The sequence below is a fragment of the Lissotriton helveticus genome, chromosome 6, assembly GCF_964261635.1.
Source record: "Lissotriton helveticus chromosome 6, aLisHel1.1, whole genome shotgun sequence".
Classification (NCBI taxonomy): Eukaryota; Metazoa; Chordata; class Amphibia; order Caudata; family Salamandridae; genus Lissotriton; species Lissotriton helveticus.
Window position 1 is genome coordinate 1,084,074,134 of NC_136067.1, and position 24,620 is coordinate 1,084,098,753.

General features: G+C 46.6%; 1 protein-coding gene across 1 annotated transcript in view; it reads left to right on the forward strand.

The window, feature by feature from the left end:
• NUP133 (nucleoporin 133) overlaps positions 1 to 24,620 on the forward strand; it is a 1,231,428-nt gene that overhangs the window by 1,031,945 nt on the left and 174,863 nt on the right. Inside the window, exon 22 of the mRNA XM_078648729.1 lies at positions 2,499 to 2,617. Within this exon, the coding sequence (XP_078504855.1) occupies positions 2,499 to 2,617 (119 nt within the window). The remainder of the gene's footprint in view (positions 1 to 2,498; positions 2,618 to 24,620) is intronic.

The following is a 24,620-nucleotide window of genomic DNA, read 5'->3' on the forward strand; positions in this document are numbered from 1 at the left end:
TTGCCGAGCATGCCGCACTTAGACCATTAACCTTCTGGAGACGCTTGTGGAGCACTCCCGAGCTAGCCCCGTATAGCGAGGAATTAACTGAGATATTGGGGCTGAAGGGGGTGGGCAAGATACCCTGGTTGAGACACCTTAAGGCGCTATGTGTGAAACTGGGACGCGTGGACCTGTGGGATGAGCCCCAAACCGTGTCCCAATCATTAAGGAGGAACACACTGGTGACTGCTTATAGGGAATACCGGCTGACCAAGATGATGCGTAGCTCTTCATCGGGACGGCTGACAAGTGAATTCCTTGCAATTAAAAATATTTATCAGGCAGAGTCCATCTTGGATAGCATCCAACCAGTGCTGGCAAGAAAATTGTTTCTTCAGTTCAGGCATGGGTGCCTCCCCCTACGATCGTATGTTAAAAAATGGGGGGGACAGGTTACGATTGAATGCCCTGCCTGTGGTTTAGTGGATGAAACTGAGGTGCACGTTTTTTTCTAATGTGATTCCTATAGGTCGCCAAGAAGACCCTGGCTTGTACAAATCTGTAAGAACTTGGGCACAAGACACTTTAGAGAGGCCTATAGAATTTTGAAAACTGAGCTGCACCTCCCAATAGTTTACTCTATTTCACGTTTTTTATTCTCAATGTGGTGTATGAGGAGGAAGTTTCTGGAGCCTTCCCCTTAGTGGCCGAATGTAGTATACGGTCTGCTCAGGCCTGTTAACACTTTTCTGACCTATGGTATATAACTTTTAACTGTGTATTTTAAAAGAGTCTCTGCTCCTGTTTTATAAATTATTTTATTACCCGTAGTGGCTTTTAGTATGGTTTTAATCTTTTTCCATGTATAAAAGCACTGACCATATGCACCTGCACTTTATTCTAATTGTTTATTCTATGGCGACTGGATGTAAAACTGTATCAATGTTTGTTGATTCCTGTGCTAATGATATATGTTTTATTCATTCTTGTGACGCTTTTATGGTAAATGTACCGAAATAAAGCTTTTCAAACAAACGAACGATAAATCTTATTCGCCACCATGGAAAATGCTAAATTACAATGCATTACATGATGATTGGATGATGCTTGCGTTTTAAAAATCTGGTGGAATGCTGCATGCGATCTACTGTTAAGGACATTGTAAGGACTAGATGAAGGTGGTTAAATGAAGGTGAGAATGTGGTTAGATATGTAATATGGAAAACCATCGAATTGTAGGCGGGTTCACTTTATTTTTCACATCTCTACAACAGAGTGAGGCAGATTATGGTTACATAAAAGAACATGTATGTAGTATGTGCATGGAACAAAAACTCATAAATCTTTGGCCGTACAAAATGTGGATTCCAGAGATTTTCAGTTACAATCTACGTCCAAGGTGGCAATGTTTCATTTGATTGTGAATAAAGTGAGCTTACCTTACTAAGCTAGTATTTCTTTTTTTAACTCCAGGAGAAAAGATGGCGCACAAAAGCAATTTCTGTGCTTCAGTTGTGGTCGAACAAAAGCACTAAACAAAAATTCATATAGGGTCCAAGGGTAATTAACATTACCGACCCTCTAGTATCCTATCCCCCAATCTAACTGTACTAACAACAAAATGGGATACTAGTGGTCAAATGATATGTGGCTAAGAAGGAACCAAAGTGGCATAGGCTGTGTCTTATGTGTGTGACTCCACAGTGTACAGAAAACCCATCAGCCCACCCAATGGCGGAGCATCATCATCTGGGATTTTATACAGGGAAACTGGTATCTCGTCTGGGTGTCCCACTAGTTGCTATCGTGAGATATCCTCGGAAAGATCCACCAGTGATGTAAAACAGCCAAAGATAAAGATGTGGTGGTGCTGAGAAACAAATTGCAGTGTTGAAAAAAGTGGAAAAAATGAAAGTGAAGCTAAAATTAACTATTATGATGCCAAAAAACAAATTTATTGAGGGGTCATCATAATGTCAAGATTAAAAATAGTGTTTGGATAGTATGAATAGATGGTAACTATCTTGCGATATTTAAATAGGTCGACATGTTTCAGCCATTCAAGGACGGTAGGTAGCCCAGTGGCTGTCTTCAGGACCAATAATAGAACACTACTGCAAAAAGTGCGAAAAAGTAAATAAGCAAATAATCAGAGAAACCCTACCATTTTGCGGAGTTCCAGATTCTGGAAATGGTGTCTCTGAAAGATAATTTGTTTCCCAGAAAACTCTTGGGATCAGACCTCACCTCTCCTGGCGCTCGCTCAGGCAATGATGCCCCGCTCTGTCCGTCGGTACCTCGGGCTTTGTCCTAAGCTGAGGGGGAGGTGGCAAAAGCACTGCCAGTTCACTAATGGTGTAACTCTTTTGAGACTGCGTATGGTAGGGTGATCTTATGCAGACAGAATGGAAATATTTTACTGTTTCTGTCAATGGGTTTAGAAGGTAGATGTGAATGTGCACATCCTGTTTGTAAATGACCAATTCATTGAATGTACTTTTTGTTTTTCTTGGAAGAAATTGCTGAACAAGAACGTTTCCTACTACACCAGGAGACACTGCCGAGGCAACTGCAGGAAGAGAAACAAATGAACCTCAATGTTATGCCTGTTCTGACTCCAGTACAGCTTATTAAGGTAAGTGTTTGACTTTGGCAAGCATCATAGGGATGTTTGTCAGTTGGGGATATATAAGGATAGCATCTGCTAACTCTGACACTAACATGATGGTCTTGGTTTTAAGTGAATGACTACAGGAGCGGAAAAAGAAAGTTGATACAGCTCAGTGAACCATGTCTGTAGCTTTCACTCCTTGCTTTTGTCCAACCCCTCAGTTGCACACTGAAGGTTGTTTAGGGGCTAATGTGGAAGAGGTATGCAATTCCATTTCTGTGTTCAAAGAACATGCTATGTCACTTCCTCATTTCCTAGTTTTTGCTGCGTCAGCATTCATGACCCAAGGCCCATTACTCACAGCTTTTGAGACAGTAGAAATCTTGGCTGCACGATGCTCACACTATTTCATCTGTTTTGATATCCCTTTTATCCTTTTCTGTGGTTCGTCTGTGGAAGACGCACTTCTCTGACAGAAGGGCTTCCTTCTGCTTATGAGATTTTAAAACATACTTTAATAATAAAAACCTATGGTGAAATAACACTCTGGATGGAGGAGGACAAGCCCAGGAAAGTAAAAGGTCTCTTTTGGAAGAACTTATCATCTGGTTATGACATCCTGTTAGCCGAACAAGATTGGCTACCAGCATTTATAATGGAGTGCCCCAGGGTAGAAAGTATAATTTTTCCTGCATTTTCCGACCATGTTCCTGTTCACCTTAAACATACATATGCACGGGAGTGGGCAGTAGCCCAAGCTCCAGCATTGTACAAAAATCACGCTGGATGGGATGAGGACTCAACCTACCATGTGATCCCGTTAAAAGTTTCACCTAATACTTAGAGGCAATACCCAATAAAGCAAGAAGCTAAAAAACAGGTCAGGGAGATCTTAGATCAATTTGAATACCAGGGGGTCATTAAAAAATGTACCTCCCCAATGAACAATCCTTTGTTTCCTGTCTCTAAACCCGACAATACATATCGTCTAGTTTTAGATTACATACATTTAAACTCATGCACAAAGACATTAGCTGTCCAAAATGCACATAGTGTCACATTAATGAATAATATTGTGCGGAAAAAATACAAAACTTGATATCTCAAATGGATTTATCTGCCAAAATATAGCGCCTGTAAGCAGGTATCTGACTGGATTCTCAGCGTTAGGGTCTCAGCGACAATTTTGTCGACTCCCCCAGGGGTATAAGAATAGCCCCGGGGCATTTTCTGCAAGGGTAACAGAGTAACTTCAAAAATTTGATGAAGAAGCGTTGTCCCTTGTGGATGATATCTATCAAACGGACGACAACTTAGAGAGGCACTTGACCAGGGTAAGCACCATTATACTGGCTCTGGGGAAACGCATTATTGTTGTAACCCCGGTACCGGGTTTAGAAGCTGTTTCAAAGGCTAGCATTCCAAACGCGAAAGCCTTACATCCAAGATGGATACAATGGGCTAATTCTCTTACTGCAACAGACGTTGAATACAGATTTGATCCAAGTTTAAAAACGCAGGCATTCCTGCAATACGAACAAGAATATCCTCTACCTAATGAAATCTTGCCTCTGGATCAGTTTGAATATATCATTTATACTGACTGATCTGCGCAACTGGCCATAGGAAGTAAGTCGCAATACAGGTCGGCTTGTGCTATTGTTAAAGGTTGCATCCGTGATGGAAAATTCCCTCCTAGTTGCACAAAAAACGCAATCGCTAGTAGACTGCACGGCACAGTTGGCAAAACGAAAGGCACTGATACTGGCACTTGTAAATACAGATCATGAATTCCCCACACTAATTGTGTGTGATTCCTTTTACTGTGTACAGTCGTACAATGAGTACTTACATGATTGAGAACTAAACGGGTTTAAATATGCGAAAGGTGGCACAATTAAGCATAAAATGCTATGAGAACAGGTAGCAGAGTTGAAAAACCGAGCTGCCAAGGACTCACGTGATCCATACACTGAGTCATCAACGTGATGGCGTTCACGTTGAAGGGAAATAATTGGCTGATGAAGCAGCAAAGGTAGATGTTCGCACTGCTTCCGTAGCTGGACTCTCTCGTTTAAAAACTAGAATAGACGGTGATATTATGGTAGCTGTCATCACTTCACGCAAAAACAGCACAGCAGTACCTAAAAAATGTCCACTCAAATACTCCTACAAGTTATATGCACAAAACATTCCATATGCTCAGATTCCCGGAGTGGGGGATAGAGTAATACCAAATATGGATCGTAGGCAAGGTTTAATACTAGCAGCACACAAGGGTTTGGGCTCTGCATACACAGGCGTTACAGCCACTATTTCTTTACTAAAACTGCGCTATTGGTGGCCAGGGTTAACCAAGCAAATTAAAGACTATGTCTTGAATTGCGACATATGCCAGCAGATGAAGGCTCAACGGTAGCAAAACCCGTGCAGACGCCGTTATTAAAATCAGACAAACCTCTCGCATGTGTGTACTTGGACCACTGCGGGCCCTTACAAACGGACAGGGCTTACAAATATATCATGGATATAGTGGATTCATGCTCGAGATTCCAATGGGTATGGCCTCAGTGCTTGGCTGACGCTCAAACTGTTATCAAAGATTTGCGAGTCTTTAGCTGCACATATGCAGTTAGCACGTTACATTCTGACTGAGGCCCTGCATTTAGCTCTCGAGCTTACAAGAGGCCACTGAAGGAATGGGCGTAGCATTGCGGTACTCCTATCTCTACCATCCCGAGGGAAATTCGGTTGTGAAGAGGTAAAACCGGGACGTAAAGCAATCTTTAACAGCTAGGATATTAGGCAAGGGTGGTAGTTGGGTCAAACACCTTTATGGGGTCCAGCTGGCGTTAAACAACCAGCCAAGAAACTCTCTAGGGGGTGTCACTCCATATAAAGTCCTCTTTGGGATCTTGATTGTGAAGGCGCAGTGGCGGATGAAAAACCATTTGATATCCATGATCGTTTGGCTGTTTTACAGGATCCAAACGAATCCAGGACAAGACAAAGCAATATCCGACTAAAGCAGACCGCCACTGGGGAAGTCAAGCCAGACACAACAAGACCTGTCTGGACCCAAAAAATCGTGGATCTGGTCAGAGAGAAAAATGCAGGCAAAAAGGAATTTGGACCTTCATACAGAACACCTGTACCAGTCCTTGCAGTACTATGAACAAGAACTGTACTTTTGCTGCCTCTTGCCGGGAAAAAGGAGAAAAGATTTGTCTCAATCGACTTAATCAAACCACACTATGTGGCCAATATTAGGCAGTAGGCCTCTTGGTCTCCACAGTAGCAGACACCCTCCTCTCACTACAATCCAAGTAGTTCAAACAGAAAGACTCATCACGTTTGAAGAGCTACCTTTAAGGAATGAAGGACTTAGCAACAATGCTAAGGAACTAGTTCCACTTGAACAAGACATTCAAATTCAAAATGAACATCAGAATAATTCACAAGTTGCAATTAGACCTAATACAGAAGTCTACATCAACATGCCTCGAAGAGAGGAAAATAACATTTCAACTAATCCAGATGCAATTCCTACAATTGATCGAACTGCTTCTGGCTATTTCATGAACTTTGATACGTTTTCTCTGGATCCAAGCGAGCCGGAAACGGATCCAGCCAAACACCATTCAAGCAACAAATAAAGAACTTTCTTCTCTTTCTAAAAAAGACATACCTGGTATCGCCTTGGATTGAACTCTGGGTCATTTCTGGGATATTGTTTTTTCTTTTCTGGCTAGGCTTAGTACTAACTTTTAGTATGCTCATTAATGGACACTATCTTCAACGAAGTTCCACAGCCCAAAAGGTCAACATACTACTGAATCCACATCCATCATCACATCGGGAGCAAAGAGACTTGTCATCAGTGAACATTACAGCAGTTCCTATACCGGATGGTATAGTATGGGACAAGGTTGATTTTAGCATATTCGGTTCGACCAAGCTTTAAAAAATGAATCATGTATTTAAAATTTAATTAAGTGATATCATTACTTCAAGTAAATTTTTTGATGATTGTGACTGTGAAACAGTTAATAACATGTTGTCTGATTTAGAGAAAACTGCTGCATTTTCTAATAATGAAATGGTAGAGGGTTCTTCAGATTATGACACATTGTACTGTTACCAACATTATGGTCATCATTTGCTGCACAAATCCATTTCACATAGGAATGTTTTTGAGTGCCATCAGTGGGAACATTGCCCAACACCACCAAAAAGTAGTTCACAAACGTTTGCACAGAAATTTTCATACTTTTCAGGGTTTAACACCACAGATCCAGCTCTTATTACTATAAGGTTGCACCAACATCAGCACTGAAAATTATGTTGACAAACACTAAACAGATTTACTCTGATTCCTTTTTGGCCCAATTGTCTGAACAGGGTTTCGAACTATGGAAAGACGAAATTAACTTAAAATCAGTCTGGGGTTCGAGGGACTGGCAAGTTCAGGGTACAGAGGCACTATTTAGAACATGCCTCATTCCACAGCAGATGATCTTTTTAAATGATACTGTGCAACAGACATCCTGTCTTGGACTAGCCAAGACAAGGATCGGAACACTCCTAGGTTTCCAACAGCAACACAGGGGTGGCAAAATACGACTACAGAAGAAGGGGCAACTGTAGATGACATCTTAAAATACAATAGAACAGACCCAAACTGGAAAAAGTGGGTGGTTTGGCCCTTAGACATGAATAGCTGTCATAAGCGATTCCTGAACATCACCGAGGGACTCAGTATCCATAGGCCAGATCCACGTTATGTACAGAGAGAACATCCAGGGGTAGTGACATCCTATAGTGTTGGGAAGCTGTGCCTCGATTTGGCTAGAAACCCCAACACTTGCAGAAGTTAAACAACACTTATCTTTACTCTCACATGACATGGATCTTAGGGACTTTTTACTAGGACCCAGGAAACAATGTCAAAAACGTTTCATATATGCAGGCATATATGCAGGCATTTATGCTGCCTATAATGAATTCTGGAAGATTTCCCAACAAGAAGCCACAGAGAGAATACAGGAAATAGACCATAAAAACTTAGAAAAGGCTTTAGCTGTGGTAGATAATGGGTAAACAACTTACCTCCAGGATATATTCATTGGGCAACATTGTATCTTCTGCTATCGACATACTGGGACAGGAGTTAGCCTTATTACCATACGGCCAATCTCAGTTACGTTCTATTATGTTATTAAGCTGGACGCTGCAATCTTTGCGTGCAAGCTTTGTGACTTGGCGTTTTATAAACAGTTTGTCTCTGTTTTCCGACTGCAGTCTAACAGATAAACAGATAGAAATTTCACAATGGGTACTTAAATATGCAATGCTGCAAATTGAAAAACTGGACAGGCTACCATTCACAGTGGCAGAATCACCATCAACAGAATGGCTAATTCACGGCCATATCACTCTCCCGTTCACAATCTTTCAGTTTCACTATTGCCTTGAGCAAAGGCAAGGCAGGCAGGCAGATATGAAAAATTGAGTAAAGAATACATTAAGAATTCCTGGGATTTACCATATAGATTTTGATGCTGGAGTGGGGATCGAGAAGTGTTTCTTAGTGGTACAAACTGCAGGAACGCTTTAATCGGTTCTCTCATGTGCCACGATATTGTTTTGCATGGAGCATATAATGGTTCATTAGCGAATCTGTCTTGCCACATGAAAGGAACTCCAGCTGCCATGATCACGCCAGCTTTTGAGTTACTGTTGAATGGGAGTTACTTGATGCTGAATGATCAAGGTTGCTGTGGTTGCTTCCGGTCTTCGCCTATGAACGCCAGTGTTATTTGCTGTATGCAAGTATTGTTTCCCCCAACAAGTACAGTCAGGAAGGCGCCTTTGTGGCTTTCGTTAAACATATCTTTTGTACAATTTGATACTTTGAGCAGACTGAAAGCCATGCTTTTACAGCAGACCGTACCTTTAACCTCCGCTCAAGAGACCTTTGATCTTCAAGTTCCAAGGACCTCGACCGAGATACAGACACTTATTCGTACAAACTGCCCTGGGTCATATCTTTAACATGTCTGATACGAGTGGTATTGTACACCTATTTAAGACCATAGGGTCAGGATTTCTAAGCATCCTCCAACCAGTCCTCGGAGTTATCCCAAATTCTATACACTTTTATAGCATCTTTGGAGGCTTACCTCTGATACTGCTTTTTTTTTTAATTTTCATTATTAGCATTTTTTAATTTTCTAACACAGTTTGCATATGGAAGCAGAGCAATTAATAAATCAAATAATGCAATGGAAGCAAAAGTACAATACTGAAATACATCTTTCAGCGGCCATAGAACTGATCCCTAAAAAGAGTCTGAGTAACAATATACATTTCATTGGACCCAGAGGAGTGCTGTATACCCAATCGTCTAGCAGACATCGGTCACCACCCGATTTAGACCAGATTCCTCAGTACATGCTTCTCAATAATTTGTGCACAATAATACACATTGTGAGAGTACTCACCAATAGACCCAGGTACCAATATAACATGTTTGATTTACAAAATACTACTTCAATCGTTTGAAAACAATTCAAACAAAATGAAGAACAAATAAACAATTAACCCAACATAAACAAACAAAAAAGAAAGCAAAGAAAGACCTTATGCAGAGGGGGGAAATATATCGGCAACATCAGTACAAGCGTGTGGTGAAGGCACAATATAATGAAGTGTCACAGAGGAAGGCAAGCGATGCAACACAGGGAAGGGGCCCACATCTGCAGGTAAAGCCGCCCCATCCGGGCCGCAGGTGGCCAGCAAGTAATCCCCCATACAGTATTTTGAAAACAGGCAAAACCGGCTCCCCGAACTCGCCAAAGATGCAATAGGTGGTGCAGTCTAATTCCCTTGTGGGTGTTGACCTGGACCTGGGTCTGAGTCCGAACCTGTCTCACCTGTCCCCTGTCCCTCAGGATTCTCACAGGACGCCAGCACTTCACTCCACTGGTCTGCAATGGGGAGTTTCCTCATAACTTTAGATTCCTCCCAACTGAGTGCTCTACCTTCTGCCCCAGCCCACACAATGACATCTCTATGCCACATCACAAACTGCAGTCCCCTATTGGATTTCCATTCCATCGCTAATCCCAGCGCCAGATCTATGAGCCTTTGCCCCACCTTGCAATTCGGCGACCTAGGAAAAAGACCCAGAATGCACGTCTGTAGTGTGAAAGGTAATTCTCTATCCAGCACCCCTGCTACGTTAACAAGCACCACTTCCCAAAAAGGCCGCAAAACTCCACAGTCCTAAACCATATGGCCGAAGTCCACGTCTGGTGGGAGCATCGGGGACAGGAACGTACCTCCCCTCCATATGTCACGTTGAGACGATGCGGGGTCATGTAAGCCATATGTGTGTAGTTCAACTGTATTTAGTTAAGACGTGAATTACAAGAGATTTTCTTGGGGTAGTGCAAAACCCTCCGCCATTGCGCATCCGTTAAAACCCTGCCCCCAGTCTCATCCCATTTGGCACGCAGCTTACCAAAGGATGCACCAAGGCCTCCTGGAGGGCCACATAAAACCATTTCACTAGATGCCTCTGATACTGCTTTTAGTAGCTGGAATCCTTATTGTCATTTACCTGCTACGCAATGTACGACCCAATCACAAATGAAATGGCGAAAGCACTTCTGGAGCGTTGCTACCGTGAGCGCATGTCACAACATCTGGACACGCCTCGCCTACGAGAACTGACTGCTTATTAGTTCTTATTGTTTAGACCAGCCTGGATGAACTGCATCTTACCTGTTCTTCGAAGCCTGTTCCGTGGTGAAGAATGCGTGATGAACATCTGTCTGACACCTGAGACGGAGACGCCTGCGGACTTGAACACAAGGCTGGAACCTCTGCGATCCCATGCTCGGCTGTGTCCCCAGTGTACTCCTATACTGACAAATGCATTCCTTGAGAACTCTCAGGTGCCTTTTGCTACAACTGGGGTGAGTATTGGCTCAGCTACTACTACCGCTGACACCAGCACAAACGCTACAACTAGCACTATGGGCACTGAGGTAACGACTACAGCACTGGCTGCCGATATACCATCTATGGGCAGTACTGCATATCATCTGTGCTCCATCAACGTACTGTGTGAAATATTGCTTGTTACATCCCCTACAGCAAGTGACTGTGATGTTGCGTCTCCCAGCCAGGTCACTTAATCTACAATTGGCTCATCTTGTGCTGGGAAAGAATTCGGAGTTTTCCTTTTTCATTTCTAATCTGATTAAATTTGGAACATTTTCCTACTAAATTGACTCTATTGCTAGAGAAAGCATGACCTTCTAAATGCTTCTAGGAGTTTTACATTCTATAAAGGAACGCAGTTACACTTTAGCTTCACTACAAATTTAAATACTGGCTCTACACATTTTCCCCTCTTAGAAAACTTTTTAGAATGCTTTTAAAGATTTAAAAAATGTTTTTATCTGGCTCACTGACAATTCTATGTTCTACCACCTCGTATGAATTAGTAGTTTGCTGTCTTTTTTTTTTATTGGTGATTATTAAGAGGAGTGGGTTTTATGTTTCATATAGATGACCTAATATTGGCATGGTTTAAGATGCCCTAATAAAGGCATGATCTTACATTAGTTCTCTATTCTCCACAATAATGGGCGTTGAGGGCTGAACCTTATCTAGACTGTGGTTTGGGTACAGATGGAGGGTTTTTCCCGAACAATGGCCTCCTATACCATCTTTGATGTGCTCATCCAGTATGATTAAATATTCAAAGGAGTTCTAGGAAACCAGCCAGGGGCTAGAATCCACCTGCATAAACATCTACCTAAACGGTTCATCCCATATGTCATCTTCATACCCAACAATGGCTAACACAAGACACAAGGGACAAAGGGACTCAATACTTTTATTTATTTATTTATTTATTTATTCAAAGTTTTATATAGCGCGAACAAGATCCTTACAGATATCAGAGCGCTTCACAATGACAGGGTAGGGGCAGTAGGAATGAACAGAGGTAATGGGAGCAATGTAGTAGTCACTAACATGAATGGATAATAATAACATACATAAAACATATCAATATACTGTCAGGTAAACAAGTAATATAAGACGGCACAAGTCATTGATCCCACTCCATAGGTGTTCAGGTACCAAGAAAGTAGCGTAGTAGTGTCTCCCTCAAGTAGAGGTATAGTGCCAAAGGACAAGGTGAGCATTGATACAAGGCAATGCACAGTCTCTGATCCAACACCTATAACGTTTAGGAGATCTTGGCCAGAAGGATGGTTTTCACCTCTTTCTTGAAGAGAGCAGTGGAGGAGATACGCCTGGTTTCAGGAGGGAGCGCATTCCAGATCCTGGGTGCCATACCTGAGAAGGAGCGCTTGTAAGTTTTCTCTTTCCGGAATCTACGGGGTTTCAGGAGTAGATTTTTTGAGCTTCTATTGGATCTCGAACCTCCTGATATAGACAACATTTGAGCGAGGTAGTTGGGTGCATTGTGGTGCACGGCCGCGTGTGTCATAACTGCAATTTTTAGTTGTATTCTGGCTTCAAATGGCAGCCATTTTAGGGACTTTAAGTCTGGGGAAATATGTGAATGTTTTCTTGAGCCAGTAATGAGTCTTGCGGCAGCGTTCAGGGAGGCTCTTAAGGGTGCTGTTGTGGATAGCGGGAGTCCGCTGAGGGCCACAATTCCGTAGTCTATTCGAGGGATGACTAACGCTTGTACAGCAGTTTGGAAGTCTTCAGCAGGGAGGAAGGGTTTAATTTTCCTCAGTGTGTTGATATGGAAATTAGCTGCTTTTGTGGCTTTGCTGACGTGCTGCTGCATGTTGAGCTTGGCGTCCAGAGTAATGCCTAGGGATTTCGCTGAGTCCACGATGGTGGGTTGGACATTGAGTGCTGTTAGGTTGTTGAGCCATGTTTGGGTGGTTGAAATTTTCGCCGGGGTGAGATGAGAAGGCACTCAGTTTTCAGAGCATTTAGTTTGAGGTGATTATCGGCTAGCCAAGATTGAGTGTTAATAAGCGTGGAATTCAGATGTTTGATATCTTCCGGGGATTGAAGCTTTAGGTACAGTTGTGTGTCGTCGGCGTACATATGGAATTGGACATTAGAAGCTTGGAGCAAGGTGGCGAGCGGTTCCATGACGAGGTTGAACAATGTGGGGGAGAGGGAGGATCCTTGTGGAACACCTAGATCTGCAGGCACAGGTGAAGATAGCACATTGTCGATCTTGAACTTCTGAGACCGGTTGTGCACTGGTCTCAGAAGAAATATAGCACCTCTTGCTATCAGTAGTTAGAGGAAACCGAGACTTCCAGGCTGACACACTGGCCAGAGACGCTGAGGCTCCTGCATGCAGTCGCTCCAGCTGACAGTGGTCTAACCGTCCCTTGCAGGGTGTCCAACTCGAGACCAGGACGAGGTCCCACACTCTCATTATTCAGGTAATGGGGTTTAACTAAATCCTAGCGGAATTCTTGGCTTCTTCATTTCTTCCACACCTACTCACATGCTAGGTATACACTTAGGTATATCTAATCTGAAAGACACGTTAGTGATAGATTCCTTACCTTAGAATATCCCCAGGCGTCAGACTGGATCCGGAAAATTTTGCGTAGCAATACCCCTGCGCGCCGACAGGCGGCTCCGCGTCCGCCGTCGGCGTCGTTAGCGCCGGAATGACGTCGTCGGAGTACTTAGACGTCGCCCATGCGCGCTGACATCAGTTCTTCTTTTTTCTGCGCCAGGTAGCGCAGATCCGGAGAAGCTCTACCCCTTAGTCTTTTTGACTAAACTTTTTGATCTTTTGATCATTTTTCTCCTCGAGACTCCGGCGGTCCCGGTAGGGATGCCCGGGTTCAAACCCTGTTCTAAGTGCGACCGACTGATGTCTGTTCCCGACCCCCATCGCCGGTGCCTGAAGTGTTTAGGCCTCTACCACGACGACCGTACCTGCTCCGACTGCCGAGCCCTGACGTCAAAAGCTAGACGGGAGCGGTCCCGCAAGCAGCTCGAGCTCCGGCAGTCGGCCCCGCGCCGCTCCAGGTCCCGGTCCCACGGGAGGTCGAGGGACCGGTCGCGGGGTCAGAGTCCTCGCAGCTCTGGGAGTGGACATCGGTCATCGGGATCCAAGTCCTTGGGTAAGAGGCATGAGAGGCGTCATTGTTCCTCCGACCCACCCCGATGCTCGCGCGATGCGGCCGGGGGTTCGGCTGACACCACCCACGCGGCTCCGACTTAGTCGCAGGCGTCGCCACCTGCCCCGCACCTTCGGGTCCCTGGGCAATGGCGCGACCCCGGAGGAGATCGAGCGGTACCTCATGCCCATGAGGTCCCTCCCTCCTCAGCCGGGTCCCGTGGCGCCTTCGGGCCCAGCGGCCCCGGCTGGAGGCCCTAGCGGGTCGGGTGCTTCGGCCTCGACGCCGTCAGGTGCTTCGGCCCCGGCGCCGCCGGCGACTTCGGTCCCGGCGCCGCAGGACCTCACCGGATCCGCATCCGGGTCGCCGCCGGTCGACCTCACCGGCGCCGGCCCCGCGGGTGTCACCCCCGGCGCCCCTTGTGGACGCCGTCCCCAATGTTCCCTTCGGTCCGACTCTGGCGCCGCAACGGCTCCGCTGGGCGCCGCTTCCGACGGCCTTTGGAGATTTTTATTTCCATGAGGAGGCCCCGTCTGTTGAACCTGTTCTACAGGAGATGGGTGACGAGGGTGATTGGGAGCGGTCTGCGGACCCTCTGGCAGAGGAATGCCCGTCTCAAGAGGACTGGACATATGAGCTTGGGGAGGCCAGTGGTATTGACACTTCGCCAGACACTGGATTTGTCTCCCCTCCCACCGTGGCTACGGAGGAGGGGGCTGCTTACAGTGTAGTGTTGACGAGGGCAGCCAAGGCCTTAAATCTTGAGCTCCCCGTCGCGGCCGTGAGGACTAACCTCCTCACTGAGGTCCTTAAACCGCAGGCAAGCTCCAGTGAGCCACTGCTGCCGTTTAATGAGGCCTTGTGTGACGTTCTTGTGGGCACTTGGTCCAAGCCCGCCTCAGGTCCGCCTGTGGATAGGAACATGGCCAGACGCTACCGCCCGGCTCCGGGCGACCCTTGCTTTTTGTCCACCCATCCCACCCCCGAGAGCTTGGTCATCCAGGCCTCTACTTCCCAGACCGCATTCCCGACGGCCCCGCCCGATCGGGAATCCAAGAGGTATGAGCAGTTCGGGAGGAAGGTGTTCTCGTCCCTCAGTGTGGGACTACGTTCAGTCAATACCACATGCCTCTTGGGCCGCTACACCCACACTCTGTGGAATACGGTCGCGGACGTGCTGCCACAATGCCCGGAGGAGGTCCGGTCTAAACTCACCCAAGCCCTTGCGGAGGGTCGAGATGCAGTGCGATATTCCATCCGGTGTGGGCTGGATACCATGGACTCACTGGGCAGGGCGATGGCAAAGACGGTGGCGGTTCGACGCCACGCCTGGTTGATGACCGCCAACTTTTCGGCAGATGTCCAGTCCACTCTTCTGGACATGCCGTTCGATGGCCGTCGCCTCTTGGGCGACAAGGCAGGCCATGCGCTTGAGCGTTTTAAGGACTCCAGGGCTACGGCCAAGTCCTTGGGCCTCTCGGCCCCACGCCAGCAATCGGGTGCCTTTCGCTACTTTCGTGGCTACGGAAGGGGCGCCCCCACACGAGCTGCCAGCCACGCACCGCAGAATGTTCAACATCGCGGTGGTGGCCGTGGAAACCGCCGTAACGGCGGTCGGGGACAGCGGCGAGCCCAGTTCACACCTCCCTCCGCAGCACCTGCCTCAAAACCTTCCTAGTCCGTGTTTTCAGGCCCATGTGACGCCAGTGGGTGGCAGGGTTCGCCATCACCTCTCCCACTGGCGCAATGTCACGTCGGACGGGTGGGTGCTGCAAATCATCCGAAGGGGCTACTCCCTCCCCTTCGAGGCGTCCCCTCCAGCCATGCCACCGAGTTTCGGGGGATCGTCAACGACTTCCTCCGGAAGGAGAAGTTCAAAATGCTGACACTAGAGCAGGTTATAGCTGCCCTGGACCCAGAAGACTGGATGGTAGCGTTGGACTTGCAGGACGCTTATTTCCACATTCCCGTCCTGCCGGCCCACCAGCGCTACCTGCGGTTCACGGTTGGCCACGAGCACTTTCAGTTTACCGTGCTCCCCTTCGGCCTTACCAGCGCCCCACGGGTGTTCACAAGGGTGATGGCGGTCGTCGCAGCTCATCTGCGCAGGTTAGGGGTTTCAGTCTTCCCCTACCTCGACGACTGGTTGTTGAAGGCGGGCTCGCCCCAGGCAGTCGTCAGCCACCTCGAGACGGCGGCAGACCTCCTGCACCAGCTGGGGTTCTCCATCAATGTGCCGAAGTCACACCTGTGCCCCTCTCAGAAGCTCCTCTTCATCGGAGCGGTTCTCGACTCGGCGCAGTTTCGGGTTTATCCTCCCGAACAGCAGGTCCGGGATATTCAGGCTCTGATTCCACTCTTTCAGCCTCTATCCCGGGTATCGGTCAGGTTGACGCTGCGGCTTCAGGGGCTGATGGCCTCTCCTGCATCTTTTTGGTGCATCACGCTCTGTGGCGGATGCGGGCTCTACAGTGGGACCTGAAGTTTCAGTGGGCCCAGCATCAGGGCAACCTGTCCGACCATGTCCTGATCTCGGAGGGCACTGCGAGACAGCTGCAGTGGTGGCTCACGGACCGCGATTGGGTCAGTGGCAGATCTTTCTCCCTTCCCCAGCCGGAGCACGTAGTTGTGACGGACGCGTCCCTCCAGGGCTGGGGAGGCCACATGGGAGAGGCGGACATCAGAGGCCTCTGGTCTCCGGCGGAGTCCCAGCTCCATATCAACCTTTTGGAGCTGAGGGCGATTCGTCTAGCACTGAAGGCATTCCTCCCCTCTGTCAGGGGGAGTGTAGTGCAGGTGTTCACGGACAACACCACCGCCATGTAGTACTGCAACAAACAGGGCGGGTGGGGTCGTGGACCCTTTGCCAGGAGGCTTTGCGCCTCTGGCAGTGGCTGGAACAGCAGGGCGGACGAACTCAGCCGTCGGTGCATGATGGATCACGAATGGCGTCTGAACTCGGACGTGGCGCAAGGCCTCTTTCAGCGATGGGGAGAGCCTTGGTTAGATCTATTCGCCACCGAAGAGAACGCGCAATGTCATCAGTTCTGCGCGTTGGAATTTCCAAGGCGGCACTCGCTCGCCGACGCTTTTCGGCGCGTGTGGAGTTGCGGTCTGTTATACGCCTTTCCGCCTATATCACTTCTGCCCAGAGTGCTGAAGAAGATCAAGCGCGACCGGGCACAAGTCATCCTTGTGGCTCCGGACTGGGCACGAAGGTACTGGTATCCAGAGCTACTCAGTATGTCAGTCGATCCCCCGGTTCGTCTGCCTCTTCAGGAGGACCTTCTGTCGCAGCAGCAGGGGACGGTCCTCCACCCGAACCTGTCCAGTCTCCACCTCCATGCTTGGAGATTGAGCGGCGACAGTTGAGGCCATTTGACTTGCCTCCTGAAGTCTGTAATGTCAATCTCACAGCCAGGCGTCCCTCCACTAAGTCGGTATACACCTGCAGGTGGAACAGATTTGTGGCATGGTGCACAGCAAAGGCTGTGGATCCTCTTGCTGCCCCTCTTTCTGAGGTTCTTCTCTTCCTTCTTTCTCTTGCCCAGCAGGGCTCTGCTCTGGGCACTATCAAGGGCTACCTTTCTGCCCTTTCAGCCTTTCTCAGGCTGCCTGATCAACCTTCTTTGTTCAAGTCCCCTATTGTAAATCGATTTCTGAAGGGCATCACACACACATTCCCTCCTGTTCCATTTGTGATGCCTCAGTGGGACTTGAACCTTGTTCTTACGTTTCTGATGTGCGCTCCCTTTAAGCCACTTCACAACTGTCCTCTCCGTCTTCTTACCTTGAAGACTGCCTTCCTGGTTGCCATCACCTCTGCCAGGAGGGTGAGTGAGCTCCAGGCTCTTTCCTGTACACCCCCTTTCCTTTCTGTCCATCTGGACAAGGTTGTCTTACGTACTAAGCCATCTTTCCTGCCCAAGGTTGTCACGACCTTCCACATCGGGCAGTCAATCACCTTGCCCACCTTCTTTCCGCCACCGCATCCCTCTAAAGAGGAAGAGCGGCTCCACCGTCTGGACCCAAAACGTGCGCTTTCATTCTATTTAGATCGCACACACCAGTTCCGGGTGGATGACCAACTCTTTGTTGGTTACGTGGGTGCTAAGAAGGGAAAAGCGGTGCACAAGCGGACCATCTCGCAGGGGATTATCTTGTGTATCCAGGCATGTTACTCCTTGGCTAAGAAGGAGCCCCCTGTTGGATTGCGGGCTCATTCCACCCGGGCCACGGCTACTACAACTGCCCTGGGCCGGAGTGTGCCCTTGCAGGACATTTGCCAGGCAGCTACGTGGGCCTCGCTGCACACGTTTGCAAGACACTACTGCCTGGACAGTGAAGTCCGGAGGGATTTCTTCTTTGGCCGTTAAGTCCTCCAGGACTTTCTGGTGTGATTATTGGTTCGCAGACCCACCACCGGGGTTGGTATTGCTGGGGTATCTATTCTAAGGTAAGGAATATATCACTAACGTGTCTCTTTCAGATGCACAAGTTACTACTTGTGTAACGATATATCTGTAAGAGACATTAGTTAGTGATAGATTCCTTACCGACCCGCCCATCCTTCCCGTTCTGCGAACCAATATCTAGGGTTAAAGTCATCCCCTTTCAGGGCCCTAGTTTCATGGCACTAGTGTTGGTTCTATCATGGCTCTGCGTATCTGGCGCGGAAAAGCTGTATATCAGAACTGACGTCAGCGCGCATGGGCGGCGTCTAAGTACTCAGACGTCATTCTGGCGCTAACAACGACGGACGCGGAGCCGTGGACGACGCCTGTCGGCGCGCAGGGGTATTGCTACGCAAAATATTCTGGATCCAGTCTGACGCCTGGGGATATTCTAAGGTAAGGAATCTATCACTAACTAATGTCTCTTACAGATATATCGTTACACAAGTAGTAACTTGTGCGACAGGCATTGTAGGAGTATGCGCTTTATTTTATAAATGCATTTTATATTCATGTATATGTTCATGACTATTGCAGAATGGTAGAACTGTACTATTCCTTTTTATTCACTGTACTGCTGATCATATATCTCTGCTACTGTATAATAGTTATTGCAGCACATATATTTTACACTAGAAGAACAGTGCAATAAATTATTTTTGTAAACACGCTCAACTGTTTCTTCTGTGTAACTCTCTGAGACCAAATGAGCAAGCACGAGTGTCTGGGCGAAAAGTAGTACATTGTTTCCACAAGTCTGAGGAATCAGGGTTTTTATGTTCTGAGGTTGCCAAAATCTAATCTCTCTGATAAAAAGGAGATTCTAGTGCCACTGTGAGCTAGCTAATGCAAACAAGGCTAACGTACGCAGTGGGGGTGCTCCGAGTCAGTCTTCCACCATGCCCACAGTGTATGTTAAAAGAAAAGCGCAGGTCCTGCAGGGGTACTATAGGAACTACACTACACTCCCACTAGAGGGTGGCATAATAGGAGGTGCACCCCACCCCAAGGAAAGGACCCATTGGTCCTGACCTGCACTCCCCTTTAATGCCCCTAAATTTAGTATTTAGGGGCAACCCTGAACCTTGCTACCTCATATTTGAGGAAGAAAGAAGGACCGAAGAGCCGTGCTGACCCAAGAAGAGGAAGAAAACACCAACTGCTTTGGCCCCAGCCCTACCAATCCTGTCCCTTCTACGACCTGCCTACACCAAGATAAAAGTCTAGCAGCCAGCAACCCCCAGAGCCCGGAGGACCTGCCCTGCAACCATCTTACAGATGTTGTCTCCCATGAGCACTGGATTTGGTCAAGCTAAGACTCACCCACAGAATCCGAATTCTGGCGACTCCGCGATTCTGCACCACTCTTCACCCGACGCCCATGGCCCAAGTATGAGTGGATTGGGCTTCTGCACCCGGCCGCACCAGTGCCGCTGGTGGTGCGATTTAAGTGCCCATCTAGACCTTGGGGAACCTTGGTCGTAACCCCCAGACCTTGGAGAACCTTGGTTGTAACCCCAAAACTCACCCTCGTAGGCAGTGTACTTACGTCAGAAACCGCTAACACTTTTCCTTCATTGGAACCCATGTTATGAGTTTTCAGGCCTAAAAATATTCTGTGTTGGACTAATGTTCATATGAAAAAGAAGTAACTCTTCTTCAACTTAAGAATTGTCACACTTACCTGTAAGTGACGAATCCTAGTGTATGGTAACTTGGCATACCACCTCAAGTACTCAAAATAACTAAAAGTAATTCAAGGGTAATGAACAGTAATTTCTTTTTACTTTAAACTGTTTCTAAAGCATATACAAACCTGTAACTATTGTAAATTCAACCACAACTGCATTTCCTTGAAAGTCTTGCATTTGAGAGTATATTTTACTTACCTGGTCCAAGTCCTGCTTGGCTGTAAAATAAAACATAAGTATACTTTTTTATACTTATCTAATTGGTCTGAATTTAGTCTCTGAGTGTGTGCCATCAGCCTCGATTGAGGGAATATAATACATGTTCAACACACCCTCTAGTTAAGCCTAACTGCTTGCCCACACTACCACAAAGAGAGCTGTTGGTACTTACCTAATTTAGCCTCTGCTATACCTTTGGGGGCTTTCTAGACGCTGTGCACACTATACCTTTCTTTGGTATAGTATATTCCGAGCCAGCTTCCTACAGCCGCCTTCTATTGTTGAAATGCTTGATGGTGAAGCATTTATGTTTTCTGATCCTCTTTAGGAGGAACATTTTAACAGAAGGTCATGACTCTTTATAGTTGCTATCGACTCCTATTTGGAGAATAGGTGATAAGCACTGATGCTTACCCAAGCTATTGAAAGATAAGTTGCTGTTGTTTAAGAACTGGAAAGAAGCAGAAACCTCATACTGACGAATGGTCACAGGAAATGTTGAATTTCCTTCAGACTTAAAAGCTTTCATATATGAAGAATGCAGTTGAAATGTTCAAAGTGATCAGGAGGACATATCTGGATTTCTTTCAGAATACAATATGTGTCTTTAAAATGCTGTTGTTTATTCTGTCAGTGGCACTGTGTTCTTTTTGCTATTTTTTTTGCTTTTGATTGATTTCAATATAATGTGTGTGTATAGTCATCAATACAAAACCGCATTTTTCAGCGTAAACCCTACCAACTATGAAAGCGGGCCTAAAGAAAATACCTTTGGAAAAAACTTTTGTGATGGATACTTTGAATATTTCTATACAGTTTAAGCAGTTATAAGTATGAACTAGTCCCTAGAAAGAAAATGCACCATTTCCACTTATATTTTCCACATACATGCCATTGACAGAAAGTACCTCAGTTTTCAGTTGGGAGAATTTTATTTTAAATTTATTCATCTTGCATTCTGTCTGGCCTACATCGCAAAACAAATTGACTCATTTAGAGTTGTACGTAATAGGTTGCCAGCAAATATAGACAGTTGCCCCGTCACTACACATCTTTCAGTTAGTCCACCTTATTTAGAGTCTGAGGAAGTGGTGTATTTCTGGCTCTGTATGGGTGCGACATTCTATAAGGCACCCACCGACATTCCCTCCAAAACCTTATAGTTATTTTTTAAAAGCCTGACAGGACGACCAACTCGATTACTCGTGGTCTCTGGGTAAGCAGAGGTTACAAACCCCATGGTGGAGGAAACTTATTGTTGCAAATGTGGCAAAACGGAAAGGGTGTAATTCTCATATAGCCTTCTGCAGAGAGAAGCAATCTGGTATGAGTTGATCTGAGTGTTGATCATCTGACTGTGCCTTCTCTGTTGATTGGAGGCAATTCCAATGTCTGGAATTGGGCAGGTCTTTTCTAGCTGGACTACCCCAGAACTCTGAAAGAACATCCACGCCCAAAAACAGAAGGAAACAAGCATTGGCATAGCCAATAGGTCTCGCTTTTGGGACCTTATAAGTGATCAGCCATGCAACACTTGATGTTGTTTAATGAAGGATATTGTGCTGGATAACTAAACACTTATAATGTCCCAAAGGAGAGACCTATTGGCTATGCATTGGGGGACCTTATAAGTGTTTAGGTAGAGCTATTGACTGCCAATGTTTCTAACCTGTGCTGTAGAGAAGTGTGTTTGTTGTGCAGCATGCTGAGAAGTTTTAATTAAAAAGTGTAAGAAGCACTGAGTGATGCTGTGCTGGCCCTGAATTATGCAGCAGTGGCGTTGTGATGCTGTGCTGGCCCCGAGTGATGCTATGGTGGCCCTGAGTGATGCTGTGGTGGTGCTGACTGATGCTGTGGTGATGCTGTGGCGCTGCAGAGTGATCCTGTGGTGGCCCTGAGTGATCCTGTGGTGGCCCTGAGTAATGCTGTGGTGGCCCTGAGTGATGCTGTGGTCGTGTATAGTGATGATGTGGTGGTCCTGAGTGATGCTGTGGTGGTGCTGACTGATGCTGTGGTGGCGTTGAAAGATCCTGTGCTGGCCCTGAGTGATGCTGTAGTGGCCCTTACTGATGCTGTGGTGATGCTGATTGATGCTGTTGCGCTGCAGAGTGATGCTGTGGTAGCGCATAGTGATGCTGTGGTGTTCCTGAATGATGCTGTGGTGGTGCTGAGTGATGCTGTGGTGAAGGTGAGTGATCCTGTTGTGAAGGTGAGTGGTCCTGTTGTGAAGGTGAGTGATCCAGTTGTGGCCCTGAGTGATGCTGTGGTGGTGCAGAGTGATGCTGTGGTGGTGCAGAGTGATGCTGTGGTGGTGCAGAGTGATGCTGTGGTGGTGCTGACTGATGATGTGGTGGTGCTGACTGCTGTTGTGGTGGTGCTGATGCTGTGGTGGTCCTGAGTGATGCTGTGGTGGTGCTGAGTGCCGCTGTGGTGGTGCTGACTGATGCTGTGGTGGTCACTTTATTTGAAGCCTTCTAATCAAACCCTATTGAGTGTCAGGAGTATTAGTGGTGGTTAGGTAAGAGAGTGCTCTAGGAGGTTCCTTGTTTTTGCATTAATTCAAATATCGGTGGATAATTTTAATTTGTTCCTTGTGGCAATGGATCATAGTGCGCTAACATCTGGAAGTTGTGGAGTTATTGAATCTCCTCAAATCAGCTACTCAATTCACTAAAATTGATATTTGTTTTTGCGCACTTTAAAAAAAAAATGATTGTACATTTTTGTTTAGAGATTTCCATCCTGCCATTTCTACGAAGCAGAAGTACAACAATTCTAGTAATACAACATGAAAAAAACATTAACTGCTCTACAAGGATATCGCTAGTACAACTTGCACATGAATGCGCAATTGCTTCATTTTATTGAGGTGGTCAATAGGGTTTCTGACATTGTAAGGACAAGGAACTTGATAGGAGATTAATCAACTAAAGCAAAGCCAGAGGGACACAATTTCATTGGTGGTTAAATTATAAGAATTCTAATGAATTGTTGAATATTTAAATATTTCCAGAACTCGAGAAAGTCGGCATTCTGAAATGAGTGCCGTACATTCGTAATGGCTCACTTTGAGCAAGATTAGTGCGTATTTAGAAGTTTGCTTGCCCCATGAACGATTTTCTTACTGATGAAAACAAGTTTCAACAGTATAATTTGTGTGCCGTGAAGAGGGAAAGTTTGCTCTGCAGCATTGGCTTCGGAAGCAGGAACTCTTCAAAGATGGAGGACAGCTTTCATGATGGGATGATGTGGTGGATTGTTCTTAGTATTAGATCAGCTGCGCAAGCGTAAGTGGGACAGTCTTTAGTGAGATGACTGCATTTTCACAGTGTTGTTGCTCAGAAGGAGGAAAAACATTAGGGATTGCCCCTGTTTAGAGGAACGAAAATGGGAATAGGCAAGAGATAGGTACAACAAACAATATATCCTGAGCTAATCATTCAAAACCAGAGTCCTCAGAGATAGGTAATCGCTGCACCCTGCAGTATTGGTATTTGCCATGTGTGGTATTACGTCACATAATATGCAGCCCTAAATGTAGGCATATGGGGCTATCCTTGCAGCAGTATTTTGCTGTCTGTCTCTGTGAGTCTACATCGCAGAAGGTATCTTCTGTCTGTGTTGCAACTTCAATTTCTCTTCTCCGACAATCTGTTTGCCTGGCGTGGCAGCCATTAGCATCAGAGTCAATGTTTTGCCTCAGCAGCCTGTCACCGTTGCCTGATGAATGACTGCTTGGGTCAGGAGCTCTATGCTAGCAAGCGTGTCTCGCGCAGCGATAAGGACCCCGGTCTGCTGTGTCTCTTGTTTTTTCCTGCTGTGTTTATCTGACGAGATATTAACACTCAATATTTTATTGGAAAGGCAAAGCTTATCTATGGGGGGTCGGGACTGCAGCCTTGCAGAACAAGATAAAGCTGGCAGAGAAAGCCACGGTAGCGAAAATACGAGGGTGCGGACAAAAAATTGTAAACAAGACGTGCGGCCCAGAGACCCGCTCTGTGGTGGGGAGGGGGAGGAGCGTTTAAGCGCAAGCAAGCAAGATGGAGAGGCAGAGCGAGGCGCACACGCTTGTGTGCGTAACCGCACGCTTTGTGCCTCACAAAAAGCTGGGGTTGGCTTTTTGAAGGCCACTAACTAAAAGTCTCGCCAGAGCAGTGCATGTGCTGGCTCAGGCGAGACCTGAAAAAAATCTCCCATTGTGGTTTTGGGGAGGGACAACGAGTCACCTTGAAAGCAAAACGTATAATTCGAAGACAAACAGCTTGCAATGTCCGTGACCAACATCAATCAATCAATCAAGAGTATTTGTAAAGCGCGCTACTCACCCGCTAGGGTCTCAAGGCGCTGGGGGGGGGGCTGCTACTGCTCGAAAAGCCAGGTCTTGAGTTGCTTCCTGAAGGAGAGATGGTCCTGGGTGAGTCGTAGGTGGGTGGGGAGGGTGTTCCAGGTCTTGGCCGCCAGGTAGGTGAAGGATCTTCCGGTGGTGGTTCTGCGGATCCGTGGGACG